Source organism: Gavia stellata, chromosome 3 (genome assembly GCF_030936135.1).
Source record: "Gavia stellata isolate bGavSte3 chromosome 3, bGavSte3.hap2, whole genome shotgun sequence".
In the NCBI taxonomy this organism is placed as follows: domain Eukaryota; kingdom Metazoa; phylum Chordata; class Aves; order Gaviiformes; family Gaviidae; genus Gavia; species Gavia stellata.
This window is the reverse complement of record NC_082596.1, coordinates 46,700,136-46,728,016: the sequence shown is the minus strand read 5'-3', so window position 1 is coordinate 46,728,016 and position 27,881 is coordinate 46,700,136. Positions and strand designations below refer to the sequence as shown.

At 39.5% G+C, this 27,881-nt stretch overlaps 2 protein-coding genes across 3 annotated transcripts in view; one reads left to right on the top strand and one right to left on the bottom strand.

Moving 5' to 3' along the window:
• Window positions 1–13,850, bottom strand: part of PRKDC (protein kinase, DNA-activated, catalytic subunit) — an 84,236-nt gene extending 70,386 nt beyond the window's left edge. The window contains exons 1-17 of the mRNA XM_059815869.1: window positions 13,709–13,850; window positions 13,028–13,104; window positions 12,829–12,921; window positions 11,924–11,998; window positions 10,748–10,856; window positions 9,352–9,464; window positions 8,576–8,675; window positions 7,983–8,038; window positions 7,861–7,891; window positions 6,683–6,840; window positions 6,316–6,462; window positions 4,034–4,198; window positions 3,009–3,177; window positions 1,883–1,932; window positions 1,137–1,274; window positions 703–852; window positions 138–253 (exon numbers count right to left, since the gene is read on the bottom strand). Of these exons, the coding sequence (XP_059671852.1) occupies window positions 138–253; window positions 703–852; window positions 1,137–1,274; window positions 1,883–1,932; window positions 3,009–3,177; window positions 4,034–4,198; window positions 6,316–6,462; window positions 6,683–6,840; window positions 7,861–7,891; window positions 7,983–8,038; window positions 8,576–8,675; window positions 9,352–9,464; window positions 10,748–10,856; window positions 11,924–11,998; window positions 12,829–12,921; window positions 13,028–13,104; window positions 13,709–13,850 (1,889 nt within the window). The remainder of the gene's footprint in view (window positions 1–137; window positions 254–702; window positions 853–1,136; window positions 1,275–1,882; window positions 1,933–3,008; window positions 3,178–4,033; window positions 4,199–6,315; window positions 6,463–6,682; window positions 6,841–7,860; window positions 7,892–7,982; window positions 8,039–8,575; window positions 8,676–9,351; window positions 9,465–10,747; window positions 10,857–11,923; window positions 11,999–12,828; window positions 12,922–13,027; window positions 13,105–13,708) is intronic.
• Window positions 13,851–14,774: 924 nt separating this feature from the next.
• Window positions 14,775–26,935, top strand: MCM4 (minichromosome maintenance complex component 4). Of its 2 annotated transcripts, none has more exons than XM_059836230.1 (16): window positions 14,775–14,844; window positions 15,120–15,278; window positions 16,065–16,228; window positions 16,318–16,416; window positions 16,566–16,661; window positions 16,747–16,842; window positions 17,295–17,433; window positions 17,869–18,089; window positions 18,610–18,730; window positions 20,514–20,773; window positions 22,690–23,055; window positions 23,360–23,487; window positions 24,809–25,016; window positions 25,578–25,806; window positions 25,924–26,057; window positions 26,426–26,935. In XM_059836230.1, the coding sequence occupies exons 1-16, from the start codon at window positions 14,775–14,777 to the stop codon at window positions 26,516–26,518; spliced, it is 2,583 nt and encodes an 860-aa protein (XP_059692213.1). In that variant the 3' UTR covers window positions 26,519–26,935. The 2 variants fall into 2 exon arrangements, with proteins under 2 accessions (XP_059692213.1, XP_059692214.1); XM_059836231.1 differs by having other exon boundaries at window positions 14,775–14,850.
• The last annotated feature ends 946 nt before the right edge of the window (window positions 26,936–27,881 follow it).

Here is a 27,881-nt window from a genome sequence, read left to right as displayed (position 1 = left end):
TCCTTGCTAATCAGCTTGTGCATTTTGAAACATGGTATATCATTGTAAGTCAGAAACAGGCACCTTAAATAAATCTCACTTTAAAATTTCTTCCAACCACTTCATAACTTCCAAACTACATAAAAACATATTAATACCTGCAGAATTCTACTAGATTTACAAAGGCAATAAAGTCTGTTGGTTTCATTGGCTGAAGGTTTGAAGCAGGGTCAGAAGTAGGCCCAACCAAAGCACTGTCAGTTTCATTTTCATCCTGAAAATAAATATTGAAGCAAGAATACTGGATCTGTGATAACACAGAAAACATTTACACCTTTTTTCCAGATAAAGAGAGTCTCCTCCTCTTTTTCTAGCTGCTACTAGTTAGTCTGACATAGACAAATGACTAATAATGGATACACCAATAATTCAAAGAAAGGATGGGTTGCTTGCTCATAAGGAAAAAGCGAGTAGAAAAATGAAAACCACTAGATGCCAGAGCAGGCATCACAGATTCTGTGAACTTTTTCCAATTCTAATGTTCCCATTTCCTAACGCTGCAATGCAATATCCAGAAATAGGAAGTAAAACATTTTGATTGGTATGAATGTTACTTCAAGGACACTATGAGGAGGTATATAAGCATAATGAAAACAAAACAGGGAATGTGATTTTGGTTCCCCTACAACAGCAGAAATTAATGGACAAGTCATCAGGTCTCACCTGTTCATTAACATCCAGTTTCTGAACAGTCAGATCCAACTTCTCAATGATCTTCAAAATAGATTTTATAAGTTCATCATATAGCAAGCGATTCAGGGACTGCAGTGGTGAATTTGCAGTAAGAAAGTTTTCATCTTCAAAAACACATTCCTTTGTAGGAGGAAAAAGTTCACATTTCAAAACATCAATGAGAATTATTTCTTCAATTTACAAACTAAGATTTGAATGGTTCAGAGAATTTGGCTTTAGATGTTCCTCAGCTATGGAAGCCTAAATTCACCCATTTAATTCATTTATCAGCCACAAAATCCAACTAAATCCAGGAAACAGTTCTTCTACAGCATGACATTTAGAAAAAGTCTAGGATTAGAAAAGCAGTGATAAGACTCAAGACTACTTTTCCTTTTCTATTTCCATGTTAACTATCCTTTTACCTTCATTGTGTCACAGTTCAGTAGACTTCTAAAGAGATACAGATAGTCTTTATATGTTGGTACTTTCCATCTCCCTGTCCCAACCTCTCCAGCTTCACCTGAGTCTTCCAATCCAGAAGTTTCTTTTCCAAAAAAATCCTGAAAGGACACACAATATTTTTCAGAATCACTGCATAAGTAACTACCTGACTCAAGACAAAACACAATGTAAAATTACTTCTGCAGGTAGAAACATGAAATGTTTAGTTTTCTTATTTAACCAACCTGAAAAGAGCACAAAACAACCAGCTCCTTTCAAAAAATCTCTAAAGCTCTTCTTCCAGTGGTCAGTTATTTGAGAAACTCTATAGTTATCCTGCTGCACAGGATTAAAAAGCTTTAAAATCCTCCCTTAACACAGACGTTCAGTAAAACTTCTAAAATGTCCAAAATTTGTTAACCTGGAAGAAAGCTAGATGACCGTAAGTACAACCTACTTTGTTACTGACAACCAGAGCAAACAAGAACTGCAGAGAACAAAAGCCTATATTCTGCTATTTTTTTCATTCAGTACTAGAGGCACATCCTCATTATGCTGAGCAGATGTAGGGACCAGAGACTAATAATAACTGAGCCACAATTCAAAATGGATGGTATTATTTTTCCTTCTTTGGGCCTTCCCCTGTTTACAGGGCTAGATCTTCAAGAACTGGAATGTATGCTCTAGGAAGCTAGATGAAATAAAAATGTTTAAACAGTTATTTTACCTTTGAAAACGTGATTGGCTTGGAGAAGATTCTGATTAATCCCTGATGCACTGAAACATGAAAAAAATTCCCTGAACAAACTTAAAAAGGCACAGAATCCATACCGCTCATTATGTTAGCAATGAATTAAATCAGTCTTCTATTTTCTACATTCTGTAAGGATGAGGGAGGGGCAAAACCCCACAGATTTTTCTTTAAGGATAAATATAGCCGAAACCAGAACCAGAACTCTAGGATGTTTCACAGGGAATCAATTCTGAAGTTGCTTCTTACTGCTTTTTCTCAATACTACTTTGACTTTTTCCTGAGTCTGAATGCAGTGATGACCAAGGAATTGCCCATAATGCTCATACTGAAAAAGGTAACAACTCCCAATGACACTCTCAGACACGGACTTAGGATCTCCATTCTGGCACGGTGCTTGGGTGCACCACATCCCAATCAAAAACATGGAAAAGAATGAAAATGCCACAGCAAAAGAGAAAAGCCACTGTAAATAATTGAAAGAAATTAAAAATAATTCCTGAAAATCATTTTAATTAAATGTCAACATGCTGGAGGCTACTAGAATTGTCAGCTAACAATGCTGACACATTCATTATTACATTTGCAGGACTGTATCTGACTAACTGCGTATTTGGAATTTTCATTTTTACTATGTACAAGTTCCAGAACATAAAAAAATTGCATTTCTAATAGAGACGACACTCACCCTACTTTCTGTGATATTTTGTAGGAGTAACTGAAAGAGTAGTGAACAGATTTTTGTACCTTTTTCTGTGAAATCCCTTTCTCCCCGCAATCCTTTAGAGCAGGAATATAGGTCTTATATTTAAACAGATTATCACAAAAATATATTCTCCTAGCCTTCACGATAGCCACTCTGTCATCCAAAACAATTGTTAAATGTATTCCTGATGTGATTTAAAAATGGATATTGTAAAATAACACAATGAGAACCCTACACCTCCATTATTAGAGGATGGGAAAAATTTTTGACCCCAAATGGCTATGCCACATCTCTCTCTCTCAGAATCAGTTAATCAATTTAGGGGAAAAAAAAAATCCAAACCAAAAAACCACAACCCCCCCAAAAAACACAACGAAGTTAATATCACAGACTCACCCACAGTGCTAATAAAACTCCAGAGAACTGGACCTTTTCCTGAGAGGGCTAGAAATACTTTTATTATAGATCTGCAACAGGCTAACTGCATTTTTTCACTATATTGTGGAAAGCTATTGATCTGCAGCACAACTAGATGTTCAAGAACTGGAGTGTATACTTCAGGAATCTAGGAGAAATAAAACCAGAACACCCATCATGCAAAGAGAATGATTATAACTCAGTATCAATGTGAAGAAATATGCTAAATTATTTCAGCAAGATACTTTGTTACGAGAGTTTACATCATAACCTGCTCTGAGAACAATAAAAGACTTAGCAAGTGAATTCATCTGAGTTATATAAAAACCAAAAACAAACAAAACAAACAGAATAAGAAAGTTTCCTGGAACACATTATGGGAAGTAGCTCCTGAATAGAGGAGTGCTTCAGTGGAAGCAGTCTTAAGCTTATTAAAAAAGTACCAATTTAACTAAACAGTAACAACACAGCAGTATAATCTGCTCATATTTAACAATCCACATACAGAATGTAAGTTAAAGTCTCTTCTCTGCCCCAACCTTACTTCCCAGCTCCAGCTAGGATCCAGAAAGCCCTCATTAGACCACAGACAGTATAGCATCAGAGGAATATCAAAGCATCAGCCTCAGAGAACATGCAAAGTATCAGTACCAAAAGAAAAATCAGCAATAAAGTGGTATAAATGCATAAAGAGAAGGGTAAGGCTAGGTCCAAATAAATAGCTTCACCTAAAATAAACAAAAACCTATTCACATCTGGCTATCACGATTTTCATTACAATGCACTGTAGCATTTTATTTAGTATATTCTGCATATTTTCTTTATTCAAATAAAATCCAATAAAGTATTCTCCTGATATTCTCCCCATCCCTGAGGAGCTAAATGTCATTGTATTTCAGATAAAGTAACACCTTCTATCATAGGTAAGTTAACAACTACTACCTCCTTATACATCCATAGCTGCATAAAAAAAAATGGATTGGTACTTTAAAAACTCCACTTACTGTATCTATATGTAATATCACACTTGCAATGGACTGGAGGAAACTTGGTAGCTGATACAGATGGTCATCTATTGTTTCTGCTTCTGTGAGGTACATTTGCTTACAACGCTGAAGGAGCTCAACATACATGTTGTCAATATCCTTAGGATGTACAGCTTTACAGGGCTTACAGAATGAAAATAAAATACTGATTTAGCAACTTCGTACAGTCAAGCAAATGTCTGCTGTAACACGAAAACCCAGCCAAGTCTTCATTGAACCATAATAAGAATAATCTTTAAAATTTTTCCAGGAATTCAATATATCTGAATAAACTAAGTATTCTACTTGCTACATGTATGAGAAACATGGTACTGCAATGAACTAAAATAATAGATCACTAATGCAGTGTAATTTATGGTAAGAGTACTTGAACTTTCAATGACACGATTTCAAATGCTGAAAAGCATGGAGTTTGGCTGTAAATATCTTAAGTATGGCATTATAGATGTTAATATTAACTTATATTCTGACCTAGCTGCATTAAAGTAGTAAGTGGCTTACCTTAATGTGGCTTAACCAATTATCATTCACAGGCTACTACTATTTAACATTTAACCCAGTAGCCCACATTCTGAACTTTCATTGTGCTGGGATCCGTACAAACAGAGGATAAGGACTACTCTTAAACTAATGAACAAGTGGAAAGCACCCAAAACAGTACTAGAGGGTATGTGATAATGCTTACAGATTTCTATAGAATGATTTGTAAATCACAGTTTAGCATGAGCTAAGTCAGAAAGCAGTCTTTGTGGAAAAGGAACCAGGAACCAGGTCACAGGCAAGAACTGTAGTAGGGAACTGACCATGGAAAAAGAATGGACTGATTTAGGTAATGACAGAATATGAGAGTTAGGCTAATGGTTGAATCTAGTCTGTCAAAAAACACGCTGACAAAATTAAGACTATCCATTTATCATTTGCAGAACTGCAAATACTACTTTAAAATTATTTTAGCAATTAGACAATAAAAGAAATATTCTGCCTTGAAATTGAATTAATTGTCTAAGGCCACTACTAGCAGCAAGGCTCTGCTTCCTCACAACCTATCATCTGATGCTTGGCCAAGACTTAGTCTAAACAGGCTAACAACTATTACTGTGTCTTAACATATTAAAGATTGATAAGTATTGGAGCATTAAGATCCCTTTTTCCTGTTCAAATCTGCAGTATTATCCTATGTCTGTGTTTACATTATGCAATTTTAATTAACTTCTTGTGTTCCATAACAGGTATTTTTAACTAGGTTCTTTCAGTTCAGTAATTTGAAATACTTCATTCTTTCTGGAAACAATACCTTTAACTCAATTTCCTTCTAGCTCATATCATAGAAGAGGAAGACTAGGTTTCAAAAAAGCACATTGAAAATTCTACAAAACAAATGCGCTCTGCTCAAAAGGCAGCAAAATGGAAAGGATTCAGCTAGTAATCAGCTGTTCTATCACCTTTCCTAACCTTCTCTAAATAATCTTTGAGATTATTTAACCTAATCTTTGCTTTGAGAGAGAGAGAGGAAAAAAAGGGAACGTCCAGAATTCTGTTGTATAAAAGTTGGGGTACCACCATCAAGCACATAGGTTGCAGATACATAAACACCATCCTTTTCTTATAGAACCTTAACTTTACTTTTATATTCCTATTTTAATTGACTGCTGACAAAAATTGGAAGTTGGTTCTTAATGGTGCTTCCTGACAAATACATCTGCCCTCCACATAAATGTATAAGCATGGTTTCTTTTTTTTTTTTTAATTTGCAGTTGTTTCACAGATTACCTCCTAGTATCTTGCAGTTACCAGCGCATTTTGAGTGTTCTGACTGAGATTCCTGCTCTGTCGGAAGCATATCCGAACTGCTTCCAGAGCAGAGCTGGCCTGGATTCTACCATCTGAAATGCAGACAGCTAACGAGGTATTGTCTGTACCTAAGTGATTAAGCACATCTTGAAGTTTTATTACAGCTATATATGAAGCCCCTGTTTTTTCCGCTTCAGAACTAGTGCACAAGCAGAAGTAACCACAACCCTCAATGCTGCAAGTGCTCCCACTAAAATTCAGTATGCGTTTTAATAATTTTCACCACGAAGTATTGTACAGTGCAGCTAATTAAGTTCAACACTTAATCCAGAAACAGTAGCATTCCCTATATAACAAACTGTGTAGAATTGTAAAATGAATGGTTTATGAATCCTAGCTTTAAATCCATCCAGTACACTCCTTTATCAGAACAAGTTTACTGCACATACTGCTGCAAAAAGCCCATATCCGCGAATGGCAATGGACAACTCTTTGTGGCTCGAATCCGTTCTTCTGATGATTCCATAGAACTGCTCCATGAAGAACTGCAATGCGCTCTTGTGTAGCTCTGCATCCTTAGCTACCATTAAAGAAATCTGTAAAGCAGATACAAAAATATCAGGATTTCCAGAAACACAAGAAAAGCCATAAAAAAATTACAGTAAATCTTAGAAGATACTTATCTCGTAATATGAAGCACTTCAAACAAAGTAATTCTTTAACAAATCCACTGAACTTCCAAGCACCAAATATCCCCACTATTTCAAGAAATTTGACTTTGCTTTAGTCTCAGAGATCTCACTGAAGTTACCATACCTGCTTGAGGAATGAATCTAGCGCAGAATGACTGGCTTTCTTCAGCTCCTGATGTGTGTGGCCACACCATTTACACATTGCTTCAAAGAGGGAGACATAGTTGTCTAGGAGTAAGGTGCCAAACTGAGCAGCATGCCAGCTGAATAACTGTAAACCAGCTGCAATTTAAAAACAATTCTCATTAAACCCCAGACTTATATTCCACTTTCCAAAACCAGACCAGACTATAAAAGTCCACATTAGGACTTTAAGTAGGTATACCTAACATTTTATGCCCTACTGCAGTGTATAAAATGTGTTCTTCTAGCCATTACAGTATCAGTATCTAAATATTAAGAACTTAAGCTTAAAAATCCTTTCCAAAATCCTCTTTGTTAATATACACCATTATGAAAAGCACAGCTGTGTTCTGAAGTAATTTCTATTAACAGTGAAAAAGAAAGGGGCTGTACTGGTTACAAATAATAAAACACAAACACACAATTCAGAAGGATTTGGTTTCTGTGATCAGGACATATGCCCAAGTCCCCTCCTCCACCAAACTGCGATGCAGACAAATACCGAGTTCAGAATATAGGTAATTTCACAGTCCCAAATATAAGCATAAATGAAATTTCAAGATAGCTAATGATTATTTTATTCGGCAGAATATCTTTAAAGAGGGTTTTAACCTTCACAGTTGCCATGGGCCTAGTACTTAAACGTTGCATTTTTGCAATTTCTGCATAAGCCACCCACATTTCACCGGCCAATTTCTCATTCTCTTCATGAACTTCATTTGTTTCCAATTTCCTCCTTCTTCCAGTGAAATTCCCCTTCTCTTTCTATTTTTTTCCTTTAATCCAATCCACCGTCTTCTTTTTTCTCCTAATTTGCTACATTCCTCTTATTTCTACTCCTACCACAATTCCCTTCTCATACCACGATTTTGTACTACTCCAGAGGGGCAAATGGCATCAAGTGTAACGCTGCTGTTCATAAGCTGATTAGACCTTGTTTAGTTTAACCAAGAACATGTTTTAACTCTTTAGATTCCAACTTAAAGTACACCAGCTTTGCTCCCCAATCAGCTTAGAAGACTGAAGACAGCCAGTAGAGAATAAACAACTCCAGACAGAAGACACCATTGTATGTACAGTATCCACCTCAGCACGATTTGAAATAATTCACAGTCTTACCTAGATGTACTGCGTATCGCTTCTGATCAACCTGTAACATCAGAAAAGGTTTGTCATATGTGATTTATTCTTCATTAGGGCTAATTCATTTATGCAGAACAATTAACACATGCCAGATTTACCTGTGGGTTGATTGCCTTCATTGCAAAATCAAAAATCTCCTTTGCAGTCTGAGGATCTGTGAAACAATCCAATAATGAGTATTTCACTATTGACACACAAGTGGTAAAGACAAAGGTATTTCTATCCAAAGCTTCATGTGAAGAAGCAATATGGTAAAGCCTTACATATCTCATTTTAAGAAGCAGAGACGCTTTTTCCTAAAATACTCTTAAATTTGAAAAAAAATTGTACATCTATATTCATTGATTTTTCTGAATACCTGTGTTTTAACAGACATGTCTATTCTAAGGGAAACACATCTCTGTATAAACTGCATTCCAGCTTCAATATGGCTCTCACAGCTGCCCAATCTCTGGTTAGAAAATAGCACTTCAAGTATTTACGTACAGAAACACACTGATGAAGCCACTCCACACAAAGACAGACTACAAGGACTATGTAGCTGGATAGGCCTTGTTTTTGCATAAACCACCTACCGGTGGGGAAATTTTCATTCTAAGTTCACAGTAAGAAATGGTGCTGCCTGCTGGCTGTATAATGATTAAAATATATCAAATTGTATGACTGTCTTTCACATAAAAAAAGAACATACCTTCATCCACAGATTTGGTAAAGTTGTACATGAGTGCAACCAGTCCCCTCAGACATCCTGCTACAACAGGTAGCTTGGGTGCCCTTGTAGCTGATGTCATCTAAAAGAAGTGGGAATTGAAAAAAATATTATTCTCAGGCTAAGATAAATTTACACCAAGGCTTCGCAGTTTCTAGAAGTGTAGATAAAATAACATATTCCAACTTAATACAGTTATGTCAGCACCCACCTCTATGAACACAAGTCCACAGAAACATCTCCTACTCAGAAGTTTCATCTCATTTGGGAGAGTTTAACTACAGAAGCATAAGACATCCTTTGAAGAAATACGTTCCACCAAGACCAACCATAGCAAAACTTAGATAGCAGACACTAATGCCTTAGAAGTGCAGAATATAGGAAACTAAAGTTCAGCAGAACTATGATATTTACCTGAAGTGCAAGGATCTTGCAGCTAGTAGAGACTGAATCAGAAACTACCAGTGCATGGCAATCTAAATTTTCTTGAGCACTACTGCAATGATCATCACATGCCATCTTCTCTCACAGTAAATTGGTTAATTCACTCTCACTGACGGCCTTGAATTTTTAGTTTGAAAGCTTGTCAGAACCAAAGAACACAAACTTTAACAGTCCTTAAGGAAGCATTTATGATTCTCCAGTTAGATCCCTACAAATCGTATTAGTTACAATAGCATTCCAACATACATCGCTACACACATCAAAGGCAAAAACCCAGAGCAATGCAAGAGTCTGAAAAGAAATTCCAATCATACCTGTGTTTTAAGCTCTCCCAAATAAGCTCGGAATAGTTTTTCAGAGTTGTTAACCATGTCACTAGGCTGGACCTCTCCCAAAACTCCCAAAAGCTCATAAATCTTCTCCAGTACTAGAAAGTAATTTAATATTATTAAATATTAATTAGTGAAATAATTACTTTGACATTTCCATTGCAATTCCTATGTAACTTGCAACTATGAGAAAACCATCCCTGATGGTTTAATTTTAATTGGTGATTAGCATGTGGGAAAGATGGCTCTTTATGATGTACATACATACATGTATATATATCTCCCTACATACTACAATGTGAGATGCATCCTCCTCTCACATTAGTAAGTTCAACACATTTACTCTTTTTAAACGTGGTTTAGAAAACTGATAAATAAAGGCCATATCCACCGAGGAAACATTTACCACTAATCCAAGTTTGCTGCTGGCCTTCAGGTTATGCTGGGTCTTTTAAGTACCATCAGGGTTAAGGCCAACATTTAGCAGAAGTTTCCAGGCCTGAGTTCAGACAAAAGGCTTCTATGCAGGCACAGCAAGTTTTGTGAGGGCTAGACCTGCCGAGCAAAGATTTCAGCTATAACTAACCAAGACGATCAAACTAGAGCTCATACTCTTATGAGCTTAACATCATAAATAACATAATTAGTCAAGGCAGGAACTGATGAGCTCACATTAGAGGTGACCAATGCAGGAACAATCACACTAAAACTTCTGCTCTGAGGACAAAAGTGGCTGGGATTGGAATAAGGTTACAAAGAGCTTTAGCAACTGAGCTGGGGTTTACATGAACTTTGACAGGGACGGGCAGCCTCTGCTTTTGATAACAGCACCCACTGGAGGGACCAGGGCTACTCTTAAGGCTCAGAGTTACAGGGGTATCTGTGTGTATAGTTATAAAACAAGTGTAAGAGTAACTTCAAAGATTCAGCTACAGCAGGTTAGGACTGAACCTGGAAAAAAATATAATCTAAGAGCCTAGCAAAGTTAAGTTGGTTAACGACAAGAAAGCTGGAATTAGTTGTGGGATTTAGGCATTCAGGGACTAATAATAACAGATTAGACAGACAAATACTCTTTTATGTTGGGAATCCTAAACCGAACCTATGCTTAAATTCAGTATGAACTGCCACCACTAAATTCAATTATATGATTTCTCCTGCATGTTAGCTCATACATATATACAAGTCTGCTAAGAAACAGCAAACTGCATGATCATGATCAGAAGACCTGAACAAATTTTACTAGCTCTAGAACATGACAGCTACCATTTTTAAACACACTTGCCATGGGAATAACAATTATACATTTCCATGGGGTATAATCCAACAAAAACTGAGTGTAAATAAAACAAAGGACATTGATAGAAAAACTAAAGCCTACCTGTATCAGAAACTTTACTTTTTGTGGCAAGTTCCCCATAAAATTTATTAAATATCTCCCCAACTTTCATTTCTTCCATCAGACAGGAACGTCGTAAGCTTTGGAGCAACTAAAACAGATTAAAAAAAAGAAAATGTAGGAAAATCATTAACATCACTACCATAATCCTGCTTGGTTTAGATGAAAACACAGTTCATGTATGTAACTTCAGCTTACGTATGCTATTCAGTGAAAGAGATTTAAGGTGGCTGGTCCTGGAAAGAGCATTCGCATAAAGTCTACTTTAACACATGTTCAAGGAACGTGTGGACGAGGCATTGTGGGACATGGTTTAATGGGCATGGTGGTGTTAGTTGATGGTTGGACTTGATGATCTTATAGGTCTTTTCCAACCTTAGTGATTCTGTGAACAAACTACCTTCCTATATATGTATAAATATAAAATTTATAATTTTTAATTCATATTATACAAATTACATATATCATCTACATGAAAATTATACAATTTTTATATATATTTAAAAAGCCCCACAAGAGCACAAGCTTAGCAAGTCTGCAGTAGCCTTTCTCATTTTGTATTTCTCTCCCTGCTGCTATAAAGCCAATCCAATTCACAGAAGAACTGACTCAGAATAACTCAGAAGGGCGTTTTATTTCTCATAAACAAAACGATGTAGGTGCAAAAGCATTTGCAAAACAACGGTCTAATGCATTCTAAAGCAGCACATTATGAAATTACTGTCTCACACAGTAATAAAACTTCTGAAAAATAGCCCTTCTCCACACCTTTCACATACTGTGTCTAATATATTACATTACGTTATTATATATTAATACATAATATTTTTAAGTAAGAATACAATTGAACTGCAACATTTCTCCTCAAAAAACCCATAATAAACTGGGAGAGAGATCTGCAACTGTACCCAAAACAGTCGTGTCTTGCTCTAGCAGATGAAGGAATGACATGCTCACATCTAAGCAACCTACTGGAGGAATACAGAAGACCATCTGTTGTTAAGACATATCTCTTACTAACATCTCAATATTACGCTATCACTATTCTCTTGTTACTGTAGACTACAGATTTTCTGCATGATATAGCACAACTATAGTAATACAACTGATTTTCTACTTTTTCTAGAGACAAGAGAGATTTATAAAATGCATTTATACCTTAATCAGAAGTTCCAGAGCCGGGATTTTACATTTTGCTGCTCTCTCTTTTCTATAAACACTAATACAAGTTTGCTAGATAGGAAACAAAATGGACATTATAATATTCATAAATAGAGAAGGCAATTCAAAGATAACAATGTATTCATCTACCTCTTTAAAGTATCTGTTCCTAACAAGTTTAAGGTTTTTAAAAAAGACTAAAACAATAAAAATATTCAGTCCTGAAAGTGGCTTCCCTGACAACACTGCAACACTGTCTGACATAATAACAAATCCCAGCTCAAGCAAAGAAACTGCAGTTTCTGGAATAAAAGGCACAAGCAGCAAATTTTCCACCTTTGTACTATCATTCTTTACAATACGTAGCTACTAATTTGAGATCAGAAAGTGCAGTGGTGCAGTCAAGCATTTCTATGCAAAGCAGTATTACTAGGCAATCTAGACTCAAGGAACCTCATTTTTAGAGGTATTGTAGTTTCCACCAATTTCTGCAAAAGTAACAACTTTGCAGGAAAAATTTTTAAAAATCACCATTTAAAATTAACCATCACCTATAGAAACATTTAAAATATTACACTTAAACTATGAATTTAGTCTGTATAAATTCAAAGTTATAACTGTTATTTTCAATATCAATAACTTATTTTCAAAATCTACCTATTATGTTCTATGAAGTTAATAAAATCAGGTCAATAGTTGAAGAAACAATTCCACACTTCTCTGTTGTATTAATTAAACTTTATGTCAATCAAGTTATTTCAGCTCTAACAAAAACACTAGAGATGTGTAAGGCAGACTGCGAGGGGTGAAGGATAGTTATGAATCTGTTACAGTATGAGACCCACCAGAATTGTTTCAACCATTCAGCAAAGACCTTCAGGAAATAATTTTTCTTTACCCACCTTAATATTACAGGCATAAGGATGAACTTTGTCACCAACTTTTTCCATAAAGACGCAAAGAAACTTCAATGCTTCTTCCCTGCAATCTCGAAACTGAAAAGTTAAAAAAAAAAATTTAGTTTTCAAGTGTGTAATACAACATGCTGTTCATACAGCATTATTCCAACATACCTTTAAAAATTAAAGTTTACCAACTTACCTCCTCGATGCCAAGGGATCTGTGGATAAAGATGAGTAAGCCATGCTCTTGGGAAAACAACAGGGACAGGTGCAGCGCTGTGGGGAAGCAAACAAGCTATCAGGTGGTTGGTTTCCTTTCTAGAGCAGGCAGGGCTGGACACCACTCAGCCTGTCACCTTGTGCAGAATACGTTAACGCCTTGGACAGGACCGATGTTTGTCACCAGAAAAACAGCTTACTGTGGGTGCTCCTGACCTCCCCGTGGACTCGGGCCCAGGCCCTGCACCTCTGACCTCATGCTGGGGCCTGCCCCTGCACCCCCTCAGGGCCGAGGGAAAGCTAACCTGAGGGCAGGTTGGCAGAGGGACACTCACCGAAGTATTTTTTTACGAAGGGAAATGGTTGTTTGGGGCAAGAGACCGTCCCTCCCCCTAAATCGACCTTTTGTGTCACGCCAACAGCCCTCAAGTGTCGTGTTGAGTGAAGAACTCAGGGAGGGCAGAACGGCCCCGCAGGACCACCGATCTGGTGTGTGTCCCCCTAAAATTAGTGAGCTCTCCCCAAGCTGAGCAGCTGCTGTTTTAAAGACACTAGCGAGGCAACGGCCGCCCCAAGCCTCGCTCACAGCCCCTGAGGCCCCCCAGCCCCTGCCCCCACCAACACCCCCCGCGGCCGGGCCGGGCTGGGCCCGAAGGCGCACCCTGCGCGTCGCCCGCCAGGCTGGTGAGGCAGGTCTCCCCCAGGCTGCGGACCAGGCTGTAGCCGTGCAGGGCGGCGCTAGCAGCATCGCCGGGCTGCAGGCAGCTGTGCAGCTGGTGCAGGCACTCCTGGACGCCGGCCATGCTGCCCCCGGCCGGCAGCGCAGACAGCGGCACGGAGGGAAGCGGAAGGGGGCGCGAAGGGCCCGCCCCCGGCCGGATCCAACACAGCCAGCCGGGGGGGGACAGCTGTGGCATCAGGACTGGTGCACTCCGAGGCAGGAGAAACGCGGGGAGACCTCGACCAGACCATTCCGGGGGGGGGGGGGGGACGGGACACGGGCGGCACGATCGTCTAATGGGCGGTGGCAGGAAAGAGGGTTTGGGGGGAATCTTTATGTCTCTCGCCGCAGGATCGGCTCAGTACACGCCTATACAGTAACCCGTAAGCACTATTTCTCTCCCCCTCTCCCCCCCCCCCCCCCCCCCCGCGGAGAATGGGCTGCTCCGACCTCCCCACGCTTCCCTGCCCGATCTCAAGACTAGTTTTGCCGCGAAATTCGGTCCGGTGCGGGCGGTTCCACTTTGGGATGGGGGGGGTGCGATGTGCCATTGCTGAGGACAGCCTCTGTCTCGTAGCACAAGCCGTACCCTGCAGTGTAGTTCTGTCCATACTGCAGCAGCTCGAGCAGAGCGCGACCCTCACCTTGGGGGCCCAGAGGGTTTACCTCCTTTCTCCTTTCCTTGTCCGTTCCCCATCCCCCCTTTCTGCATCCGTTGGGCGCTCCCGTTGCGATCGCTCCTACCCATTGGCCAGAAAGCCCGCGAGAGCGCGCGAACGCGACTCGCTTGGCGCGGAATTTCCTGGGGCTGCAGAGGTGGGTGGGGGGTGCCGACTGCTGCCCCTCTACCCCCGGCGGCTCCGCGCTCGGCGTGTGGGGGGAGAGGGCAGGAAGCCCCGTGGTCTGGGCTCGGCCAGTAGCGGACTGCCCACAGCCCGCGTTCTTCTTTCCCCCCCCGCCACCCCGCAGGTAGGACCACCGCGGGAACCGGAGCCGGAGCAGCGCCATGTCGTCGCCCGCCTCCACCCCCAGCCGCCGCCGCGGCAAGCGCGGCCGGGGCAGCAATCCCCCGACTCGTAAGTGCTTTGGTGGGAAGGGGCCGGCCCGGGCCGGAGCCAGAGCCAGCCCGCGGCGCTCCGGCAGCAGCAGAGTGGGGGCCGCCAGCCGCGGGGCCGGGGGGAGCGGGCGAGTGTGGGCTGCTTAGCGGAACGAGGGACGAGCGGAACGAGGCAGCGGCGCCGCCTCTCTGCCCCGGGAGCGTTCTCCCGGCCGCCGTGCCCCTGCTTCGGTCCGCCTCGTGCCGTGGCGCGACGATTTAAACGCCGGCTCCGCGTCCGCTTGTGTCTTGCAGCGCAAGATGCTCGATCTCCTCCGTCGCAGAAGCGTAGGACAGACGACTCCACCTCCACCGGAGACCTGCAGCCCATGCCCACCTCCCCGCCCGCCGACGTGCAGAGCCCCAGCGCCCCCGATGCCCTCTTCTCCAGCCCCCCGCAGTTCCGCCACTCCGGTAGGCGGGGGCTCGGGCAGTGCGGCTGGCCTGGGCAGGCCGTGCCGCTTCGCTCGTGCCTGTGCTGGCTGCCCAGGCGTGAGGCGGCGGTGCACCCCGCGGTCTGCCTGCGCCCCTCTGTAGCCAGCAGCCTGCTGGAGAAGGGATCGGGCTGAAAAACGCTCCAGGAAAAAATGAGTTTTGTCTCAAGTTTCTCATGGGAGTTCAGTGTAGCGAACAGTGCAGGAGCGTGGTCGGGGTCAGGGGTGCAGATCTGCTGTTGTAGCTTCAGATTATCGTGGGAGTACGTATCAGGGACTATACCGTATTCTTTTATGTGTTTCTAGAAAGAAGAAAATAAATCAATAACATTATTAATGCGGAAAGAATTAGGCCGGTTGCCATAAAAAGCCTTTCTTGCTTTTATAAATAGGATTGTTTCTAATTCCAGTAGCTGGTAACTGTCGTGTCACTTGTTTTACAGCCCCCAAAATACTGCAAAAAGTGTTTCGTCTAAAATGCTACTTTTTGACATTTTATGCTTGAACACCAATGTAGTACCGCTTTAAAGTTTTCTAGCGAAGCTTTACTAGAACTTGGGATCTTTCAAAGAGATGTTAATGCAAAGAAAAGTTCTAGGTAGACTGGCAACATCTTTATTGTTTCTGTTTTAGCGAAACACTGGAATTAATTGATGATACTCATTTGGTGACAGTTAAAAGAATGGTGAGGCAAATGCAGAGGCTGAATTTTAATCTGCTCTAAAAGTAAAAGGTCTTGATAATTATAAAACTTTTTTTTTTATAGCTATTCCTCTTGACTTCGATATCAGTTCACCTCTGACTTACGGCACACCCAGCTCCAGGGTAGAGGGCACTCCACGAAGTGGTGTACGAGGAACGCCGGTTAGGCAGAGGCCGGATCTCGGGTCTGTCCGTAAAGCCAGACAGGTTGATTTACACTCAGATGGGGTAGGTAGATGTCTCCGATTTTGTATCCGACAACTTCTTGTTAAAAAACTATATGCATGTTTGTGTATGCTTAATTTTTTTCCACGCAGCCGGCTGAGGATGTAGTAGCAACTGAGCAATCTCTTGGACAAAAGCTTGTTATTTGGGGAACAGATGTTAATGTAGCCTCATGCAAAGAAAAATTCCAGGTAGGTTAACAAGTTGTTTTTTCCTTTCTTGAATGAAAACCTAGTTTTATTTCAACAAATATTAGTTGAATCTGATACAAAGTAGGTGTTCGTACTACTAAATTCTATTCATCTTTCCCTTCTATCTTCCTGTTACCCCTGACATTCAGAGATTTCTTCAGCGTTTCATTGATCCGCTGGCTAAAGAGGATGAAGACATTGGCTTGGATCTTAATGAGCCACGCTATATGCAACGACTTGAAGAGGTACTTGTAACACAGTGAAATCTAACTTTTCTTTTTTAGTCTTGCACACCATTGAGCCAAAGATTTCTTTTCAAATATCTTACAGATTAATATGGTTGGGGAACCGTTCCTGAATGTAAATTGTGACCATCTAAGATCATTTGATGAAAACCTTTACAGGCAACTGATCTGCTATCCTCAGGTGAAGTAGTGCACTTGTTTTCTGGCTTTCAAGTGGCCCTTTCATATTTCTGGCTTTTAATATAATGCAATGTGCACTTTGTATGTTCAATGTCATCTCTGGCTTCTTTATTTTACTTAGTATAAAATGTCTTGTTTCATAGCAGTTAAAACTTGATGGTAGATATTACAGTGGGTACCTCATACATGCAAAATTAGCTGGTAAACTGTGATGTCCAAAGCCTTGTACTTTTTTTTTTTTTTCCCCTTTGCAATATCAAATGAATAAACCTCATCTAAACAGTAAGTTTCCTGTTATGTAGGAAAATGCTCAGCTGGCATAGCTTTTAGTCATTCCTGACTGATCAGCAGCACATTAAAGGCTTTATGCAAAAATATTTCATTCTATGATTTTTTACTTTTTTTTTTTTTTTTAAACTTCTAAGCTTAACTGTTTGTAACAATTTTATACAGGAAGTTATCCCAACATTTGACATGGCTGCCAATGAGATCTTTTTTGATCGTTACCCTGATTCAATATTAGAACATCAAATTCAAGTTAGGCCATATAACGCACTGAAGACTAGGAATATGAGAAGTCTAAACCCTGAAGGTAAGCTTTTGATTACCATGTTAGAAAAGAATCTTAAGGATTTATATAAACTTACTGAATGTTAATGTAGAATTACATGAAGACCTTATAAAACTGTATTTGTGGTCCATCCACACCGATGTCTTTTGTTAATACAAGTCTGTTTCAGAAGCAAATGCTTTAGAGCCCAAATGCAGAGTAATCTATCCATAAAGAAAATCTTTCCTGGAATCAGCTACTCATGTTCTTAGTTCTGCAAGTGTGAAGGGTTTTTTCTTTTGTATAAATACTTCTGTAAATTAGAGTATTTGTACTACACACGATTTTTTTTTGCTTTGTCTTAGACAAAATACTAATGTCTACCTCCCACCTAAAAACTAACATAGCATGAAATTTGAAGGTTATCTTTAAAATTTAAGAGTATGAAGTGATGACACAAGTCTGAATATTTTGTAGATATTGATCAACTTATCACCATCAGTGGTATGGTCATCCGAAGCTCCCAGTTAATCCCCGAGATGCAAGAAGCATTCTTTAAATGCCAGGTTTGCGCTTTCACCACCAGAGTAGAAATCGATCGTGGCAGGATTGCTGAACCATCAGTATGCAAGAACTGTAACACAACGCACAGTATGGCACTGATTCACAATCGATCCATGTTCTCTGACAAGCAGATGGTATGTTGCGCTTGGGTGGTGGTTAAAATGAAACGGTTTCTAGTTTTTTGCTCCACCACCCCCCTAACATCATCAATAGCATTAATGTATGTATCTTGAGACTGCATGTTTTGAAAAGGGGAAAAGTGTTTTGGAACACGAAAATGGGTGAAACAACTTGGCGAAAGGGTAAGTCCATACTTTGGAGAAGAAATGCATTAAAAGGATGAAATGAAGTATGTACACATCTTAACATTTCCATATGGAAGCCCATTTATACATAGTATGTCCATTTCTCTCTAGACTACATGAGCCTTGTCTATAACAGCTTTTTAGCCATACCAGTAACAACAAGCAGAATTGTCATTTTCATCGTATCTTTTTATTGGTAATCAGTTTTGCTGTTTGGGTGGGGGGTATTTTGTTCTTCAGCGATGTTCCTGATTCAAATTGATGCTGAAGACTGTGCTAATACAAGATTCTGTTGTATGCTCTGTGGAAAAGGTTTGCTTTTTTGAAACTAAAATGTGTTTTTTGCTAGATCAAACTGCAGGAGTCTCCTGAAGATATGCCAGCTGGACAGACCCCGCATACAGTTGCGCTGTTTGCTCACAATGACCTTGTTGATAAAGTTCAACCAGGTGATAGAGTTAATGTCACAGGTAAAATTTGGTTTGAGTATTTGCATCCTCCTTTTTCACTGATCTTAACTGTCTATAAAGGGACCTGATGGGATGCTTCTGCAAGTGCGGAGGGAGCTGGCCATTGTCTTTGCAAGGCCACTCAGTTATCTTTGAAAAGTCATGGTGACTGGCTAAAATACTAGAAGAAAGCCAATGTCAGTCCTAGGGCAAGGAGGAGACCTGGGGAACTACATGCCAGTCAACCTCATCTTGACCCCTGGGAAGGTGATACAGCACGTAATCCTGGAAACCGTTTCTAACTGTATGAAGGACAAGAAGGTGACTGGGCATAATCAGCATGGATTTACAGTGGATAACAGCCTTCCACAATGAGATGACTGGAGCAGTGGATGTTGTTTATCTTGACTTTTAGCAAGGCTTTCACCACTGTCTCCTGTAACATCCTCATGGACAAACTGATGGTGTATGGGTTAGATAAGTGGACGGTGAGATGGATTTAACTGGCAGAACTGCTGGGCTCAAAGCATTATAATCAGTGGCACGGCGCAAAGTCCAGCTGGAGGCTGGTCACCACAGGTGTACTGCAGGGGTCAATACTGGGGCCAAACAATGAAATCTTCATTAATGACCTGGATGATGGGATGAAGTGCACCCTCAGCAAACTTGCAGACAAAAGCAAAACTGGAAAGAAGCAGTGCTTGATAACCACATGACTGTGGTGCCAACAGCTTCCTGGGCTGCATTAGGAGTGTTGCCAGCAGGTCAAGGGAGGTGATCCTTCCCCCTCTATTCAGCACTGGTGAGGCCTCATCTGGAGTACTGTGTCCAGTTCTGGGCTCTCCCAGTACGAGGGAGACATGAACGTACTGGAGTGAATTCAGCAAAGGGCCACAATGATAACTGGAGCCTCTGTCATATACAGAAAGGCTGAGAAAGCTGGGACTGCTCAGCCTGGAGAAGGGAAGGCTGTGGGGGATCTTACCAGTGTGTTTATAAATACCTGATTTGGTGTGGTGGTGGTGTCACAGAGCCAGGCTCTTCTCAGTGGTGCCCAGTGGCAGGCAATGGGCGCAAGCTGAAATATGGGAAATTCCAGTTAAACATAAGAAAACATTTTTACTGTTTGAGTGGTCAGTCCCTGGCACAGGTTGCCTGGAAAGGCTATGTGGAGTCTCCATCCTTAGAGGTATTCAAAACCTGACTGGACATGGCCTTTAGCAAGCTATTCTAGTTGACTCCAGTTTGAGCCTATGGTTGGACTAGGCAATCTCCAGAGGTCCCTTCTGACCTTGACAACTCAGTCATTCTTAGAACGTAGGTGAGGAAGAAGCAGTATCTTAAATAGTGTCTGCTGTCAGGAGAGTGGTAACATAGAGTAAGTCTTGTGATACTGCAACCACATTTTATAAAACACTTTGCTTTAGAACAGCTGCTGTACCTCTAGCTGTTAGAGATGCATTAGAAATCTGTTACTGAAGTTGGTGAAATGCTGACTTAAGACATCAGAGCAGGACTTTCAAAAGCATCAAGCCTTAATTATTTTCAAAAATGCCTAAGTATTTTCCTTGTTGAGAACACTTGTGATAGGAATGTTAAACATCTATGTACCTCCAAAAATAGAGTCTAGATGACTTAAATACATTCTATTGACTTCTACATGAGTTATTGGTACTGGGAAATAAACTGACTGAAGTATTTAGGCTGTTTTGAAAAACTTTTCAAGGGGAAGATGTAAAATTTTCAGGTTTTGGAATTGCCATGTTTCTTCATATCTAATGCTGTGATTAAAAATTGTATTTAGGTATCTACAGGGCAGTCCCAATTCGAGTTAATCCAAGGGTCAGCAACGTAAAATCTGTCTATAAGACCCACATTGATGTCATACACTATCGCAAGACAGATGCAAAACGCCTGCATGGCGTTGATGAGGAAACGGAACAAAAAATGTTTACAGAGGAACGTGTGGAAATTCTAAAAGAGCTTTCTAAAAAAACTGACATATATGAGAGACTTTCTTCAGCATTGGCCCCAAGTATCTATGAGCATGAAGATATCAAAAAGGTAAATCAAATTCTGTATTTCTCCTGTAAGAAATGTATTTATATGCAAGTATATTTGTAATTATTGTTTGCGATAAAAACTACTTGAGGCTTCAATATTAAAAAAACTGTATCCTGGGCAGTCTTAAAACTCCATGGTCTTGTCAGGATGGAGTTGGTTATAAGTGTATCGTAATTCTTTTCATGGTATTAAGGAGTGTTAATTAGAGGGAAGACATTGAAAAGGTAGGAAAGCAGCAGAACCGGGCAAACTTAATTGCAGTATGCATCTTGAACATTTCTTGAAAGTTCAGATTACTGGTGACCAAAGAAAAATAAATAGCTATAACATAGTGACTGCTGAAAAGAGGCATCCACAAGAGAACAGTAGCTTTAAAATGACATGGTTGACCCTGACTTATGGGATGTTGGAACAATTACTTAGATGTATTCAAGAAGGACTGTTCCAATAAAATGTTCAACTGAAGTACTACAATTTTATCATTGCAAAAACTACAGTCAGTAGTGGGTCTCAAGATAATGTCAGACACGGAACAATCCTCAAGTATATTCCTTTGTTTTTTCTTATAGACTTGTACATTATTCTAGTTCACAGGTTTCTGAAATGGCTATAAGTTGAATTCAAAACCATACAACGATTTCCCGCTGAAATGGAAATCGTTACCTTCTCACCATGCTAATAAGGCACATCAGGTGTAGTGGGTGGAGTTGAGGAATGCTAGGGACGCTTCTTCATGGGACATCTTCAGATTCTGAACAAAATCTGTTCACAACATATAAAATTTGTATCTCTAATACTTGAAAGTACTTGAAATCCACATGTATTGGAGCACCAATACTCTGGGACCTTGAGGAAAATAAAATGGGGCAGGTCATGCTTCTTGTAACTACTGAACAGGTTTTACTGACCTCTTCTCTGCAAGTTGTTCTAAGTGAATGAGAACAGAACTGATGCAAATAGCTCATTCCATGCCTCTGCAGGGTTTCTGTGCTGTAAGATTTTGTGCAGAGTCTTTACATGAAATAGTGTACAGTTTTCCTTGCTCTTTTCCTTGCTATTTCCAGCTGTCATTGTCACTGACTATCACTGTTTTTTCATTGACTATCTAGCATACATATGCTGCTAGAGGGGAAAAAAATTTTGAAAGAATACTGGGTGAATTTTTAAACTAGTAAATTTGAAAAGAAAAAAAAAATCCTCCCTAGTAATTGTAGTTAACTGATAGAATTACAAGCGTATGTTTATACTAATAATGCCAGTACTTCCAAAATATTGGAAGTTAGTTACTTTTATTTCTTTACTAACATTGTAAACATGCTTTTTTTAGGAAGTATAAAGGTGGAAGTGTTGGAATTTATTCCATTGAAATAAAGATCTTAAACACTTTTCATCTTTATGGACAAGTCAAGAACTTTTATTGAAGTAATGAAAACACTGTAAAGCAGTTTTACTGAATAAATGATATTTGATTAGTCTTGACTAAAAGCTGATTAAAAGGACACTTTTTTAATGATAGAAAAGAGGTGTAGTACGTTAGTCCTAGATTAAACATAGCCTTAGGGAAAACAATAGTCTATTCTGGCTTTCCTGTTGTCAGCAGAATTTGTTATAAACATTTTTATTGCATAAGTTTTAGAATAGATTTGGAACAAATCTAATTTGAAACTTTAATTCTAAGCTGAGTTTGCAGGACCTAGCGGTTTAACTATATGTTTGTAATTATCTGGAATTGAGGATATCTATAAAGAAAGAACCCTTTTAAAGATTTCTAAAACCAGCTTCATATGTTTTCTTCCATGTCTGAGTTAATTTTAGTAGTGTTTCAGTTCATTAGATGTTTTAGTTCAACAGCTGGATTTGCTCCATTAACTATACAAGAGGTGATGCTTTGATTTTTAAAGAGAGTATTTTTGCAGGGTATTCTGCTTCAGCTTTTTGGGGGATCAAGAAAGGATTTTACTCACACAGGAAGAGGCAATTTTCGTGCCGAGATCAACATTCTTCTCTGTGGTGATCCTGGTACTAGTAAATCACAGCTGCTCCAGTATGTGTATAACCTGGTTCCTCGAGGCCAGTATACATCTGGCAAAGGCTCAAGTGCAGTTGGTCTTACTGCGTATGTGATGAAGGATCCAGAAACACGGCAACTGGTTCTTCAGACAGGTGCTTTAGTACTTAGTGACAATGGCATTTGCTGCATTGATGAGTTTGATAAAATGAATGAAAGCACAAGATCAGTACTACATGAAGTAATGGAACAACAGACTCTCTCCATTGCAAAGGTAAGTGTCTGTTTAATTCCAGGTTCTCTGCCCTAAGCACAGTATCTGCTAGGCAGCTGAAACCAAAAAGTTACCAGAAGAACAAAGAATTACACTTTTCTGTTGTTGTCAGTGGATCAATCCTAGATTATATATAACAACTCATTTACAAAAGAATATGGCTTTGCTCTAAAAGGTGTTTGCAATGCATTTTTTTACTACAGAACCCATTTAATAACACCAGTGGTCTCATGAAGTTGAGGGGGGGGAAGTTTTGGTGGCACATAGTTGCAGTTGGTTTCAGAAATTTTTTTCATTTTGACAGGCTGGAATTATTTGCCAACTGAACGCTCGTACATCTATCCTAGCAGCAGCTAACCCTATAGAATCACAGTGGAATCCGAAAAAGACTACTATTGAAAACATTCAACTTCCTCACACGCTGTTGTCGAGGTACTTGAACTCCTGCTTGCATGTCTCATTTTTATGACATGTTATACTTCATCTTGTGAAAGTGATTAAATATAGTAGAACAGAACAATTGTGTTCTTTGTAGTGTAGTGGAAAACCTTTATAGCAGTTATTTTAAATGCTGTTGTTAAGCTTCTATGTGAGCAGAGAACTACCTTTTAGTATTTACACATTGACCTTGAACAGAAGATGTGATGAGATCTGTAGGATCTCTTTATTTACTTCTATGTTGCTGTTTTTCTGTTGTTTCATAATCATTTCCTAGAAAAGAGTTGTTCTGAAACCTATAGTATTGATAACTTCAAAAAAAACTCAGGATGTTTTTCTTAGCTCTATAGAACTTTTAAAGTGGAATACTGATGAGCAGGGAACTTGGGAGTGGAGGTGGTAGAATCTGAAGATCTGTGCCTGCTTCATGTTGCTCTGTAAAATTCAGTTGGGGAGGTGGCAGCGTTAGTTCTTTGGCTGATAGCTGTTAGAGCAACATTTAGTGTCTGCTGATAGAAAATTAAACTATGCTGCAGATGCATCTTGTGAGGAATTCCCACACTAACTGGAAATTTGAAGTACACTGATGGTATACAGGATATTCTGAGAACGCTTACTGCTTAGATTTCAATTAAGAGCTGCTTAATTTAGCCACTTAGTGACAAATAGTACCTTAATACGGGTGTACTGAATGAAACTAGGCTTGAGTAGCATCTCAATTCCACCATTTATTGGATTTAAGCTCATGAAAATAAACCATTGGCTGGCTAAAATATATTATTCATGTCTGCCTATAGTTGACCATAGTTGAATATATTGTTTGTAAAATTATAAACCGTTTTCTTCAGGATTAAACTGCAAATGCTTTTTTTATTTATACATATATTTACTTACAGTTTTTATACGCATAAAATTACTATATAGGTATGTGCCCTGTTTGCTGTTGCCTTTCAGGGCAGCTTCTTTAGCAGCAAGTTTGTTCTGTGTATTTGGTACGTGTTTGTGGGGCTTGGTTTTTTTTTTCTTAAAGAAAACAAAAACTGTCAGCCTTGAACATGGGATCTGAATTTCACAGAATGTATCTCACTTACAAAGTTTCAAGTCCATAGGATGAAAGCAAATCCACTGTGCTGTTCTGTACTCTGAGAATTCTAGAAAAATGATCTTTTCAGTTTAACAGAGCAACTCCTACTTGGAGTAGGAATTAATAGTCAAATAACTCCTACCTGTACTTGTTAAGTCAAAACCCCTAAAACAAACTACTTTAAGTGGCAAGAAAGTATACACAGTAATACTGGATTCTTATCCCGTTCAGGTTTGACTTGATCTTTTTAATGTTGGACCCACGTGATGAAGCTTATGACAGACGCCTTGCTCGCCATTTAGTTTCACTGTACTACCAAAGTGAAGAAAAGATGGAGGAGGAATACATGGATATGGCAGTATTAAGGGATTACATTGCATATGCCCGTAGCTATGTAAATCCCAGGTTAAGCGAAGAAGCAAGCCAAGCCCTTATTGAGGTAAAGGAATGACTGTTAAGAATGTTCAGTCTCTCCTGACTTATCAAAAATGGCAAAATCCCCTAGTATGTACGCTTTCCATCTACATGCAACTTTTCTGTAAACAACTTTTCTGTAAGATCCTTCAAAAATTCTCAAAATCACCAGCATTTAAAAGGAAAGAGGGATTGGTATAGAAGTCATTCTGCACTCTAATCTTTAGCTTTCAGATGTATTGGTTTGGTTCCATCACATAAAAAGCATAAAATTCTACTGAAACAAAATAAATGTCATCACAGACACAAGTACTACCATGTAAGACTAGTCCTACATTTTTAAAGTGATTCAAAACTTGATTCATTATCATGGCTTAATTGCTTTATAACGGAAAGAAGTATATGTGATGTGGTTATCCTTCATCGCAGAAGAATTGTGGAGGTATATGAGCAGAAATACAGTATTTGGAATGGCTTGCCAGAATTGTTCATATTCTGAAATTAGAGGTGGGGGGATGAAGGGGACTCTGAAAATAATGAATATAATAGGATTTACTGAAATATTTAATGACTGTCTCCTTTTCAGGCATATGTGGACATGAGGAAGATCGGTAGTGGCAGGGGAATGGTTTCTGCCTATCCTCGACAACTTGAGTCTCTGATCCGACTGGCAGAAGCGCATGCTAAAGTTCGCTTTTCTGAGAAAGTTGAAACAATTGATGTAGAAGAAGCAAAACGCCTCCATCGGGAAGCACTGAAACAATCTGCTACTGATCCAAGGACCGGAATTGTGGACATATCCATTCTCACTACAGGTTTGTGTTCTCACACTGTTAAAGCTGGGATGCTATTGGGCTTTTGTAATTTTTAAATGTAACTTAACCTGCCCTCCTTAGTTGATTTGTAAAAGGTATTTTCTTTCCTTTTATAAGGAATGAGTGCAACAGCTCGTAAGCGGAAAGAGGAGTTGGCTCAAGCCTTAAGGAAGCTTATCCAGTCAAAGGGTAAAACACCAGCTTTGAAGTACCAACAGCTTTTTGATGATCTCCGAGCACAGTCTGATACAGTAAGTTTCCTGCTTTGTTTTTACATTTTCATAAATTTTTAAAAGCATGGTGTTTTTCCAGATCAACATTCTTGTGCTCAGATCACATTATGGAGGGAAAGGGAGACATGAACTTTTTCAGCTGATGTGCCCAGAAACCCAATTCTACTACAGATAAATGAGATTAATCTTTGCTATATCTTTGCTATTTCAGATGCTAGAATAAACTAACTTAGCTTCAGGGTTGCAGGCCAGATTTCAAATTGCAAAAAAACCAAACTAAAACTTAGAAAACCTGGTAAGAAAATTGGTGGGAAGTAAGGCATATTTACTTTCTTTGAAGTATTCCCCCCACCCCATCTTTACTTGATTTACTTCTTTTCTTTAAGGCTGTTACAAAGGAAATGTTTGAAGAAGCGCTTCGTGCTTTGGCTGATGATGACTTCTTGACAGTGACTGGAAAGACTGTTAGATTGCTGTAAGTTAGCCTTTCCTTGTGAGCTGACTGTCACAGCTTTTACTTTGCCTTACTTAAGATTAGTGTCAGTCTGCAAGATCTTTGAGATTTGGGACTATCATTTGCTATGACAAGCATAGCCTTTCCTTGCAAGCCAACTGTCATGGCTTTGCTTTGCCTACAATATTGCCAGTCTGCAAGATTTTCAAGATTTGGGGCTATCATTTGCTATGACAAGCGCAGCGACAATTAAGTGTCGCTTCTGTCAGCACAAGATATTACGGAGGACCTAAAAAATACTTGACTGAATAATGCTATTTACGTTTTAGCTAAATGTAATTACTAATATGTCAAGTGCTATGTGTTTTTACGAGGTTTTGTATAACATGCTAACAATGTTGTATGTATTTCAAATTGAATTGTAAAAATTCATCTTATAAGACTTTTCAGTAAATGCAATTTGACTTAGCATTGCTGTAATCTGAAATAAAGTTATTGGACTTAAAAGGGCTCTTTAGCATTCATTTCAAGTGAAAATGAGCATATCCTGTGTTGAGCACTTTTCAGTCTAGAATTCTGATTTTTCAGGAAGTTCTTTGTGAGAGCATGAAAGGAGCTTTGCTTTTTTTTTTGTTTGACTTGAGTGTACTTTGGTAGTATCCTCAATGTAAAAAAGGCAGATAGATTCTACTTAAAACCAAATTTTCTTACTGCAATTTTAAGCATGACTGGATAAATTAAGATACTGTGTAATGTCATAATCTGTCCTGAAAGAACAAGGTCCAGCAGCGCACGACTGGAGAATCTTCCCATGTTTTAGGCAGGGTAGATGCTCTCAGCCAGTGCATGTCAATAGCTGCTATTGTTTTCACAGCTGAGCTAGAGGAAGAGTTCCCTAATTCACTTTAGTACAGACAGCAGAAGGCTGATGTCAATGGCTCACTTAGCCCTTTCAAGCTGAAGTAGGTACTCCTAGATGCTGTGCCACTGCTTCCAGTAGAAGGGAAGCAAATTTCCGCCAGGTGAAAAGGGGGCACCTTAAAGCTTATTTTTTCTTCCTAGTGGTTCATTAAATGAGCAAGATACTGTTTACCTGTAGTTGAATTTTCAATGATTTGCTTTTTAGTACAAGGAGGGAACTCGGTCTGTCCTAGAGTTAAAAATACAGTGTATGTCAGAAGGATCAGGTTAAGCTACAGCCATCTCTCCCCAGTCTTGTTTATTAGTAAACAAGTCACTATCACCTCATCTTCTTGGCTTTTATGGACTGGAACGATTTAGTTCATGTTGTGCTTTTCTGTAGAGGAAGTCTAGGTTCCCTTACTCAAGGCTGAAAAGATACAGGTACGCTAAGATCCCTGGAGCTTCACGCTTCTCTTCAAAAGAAG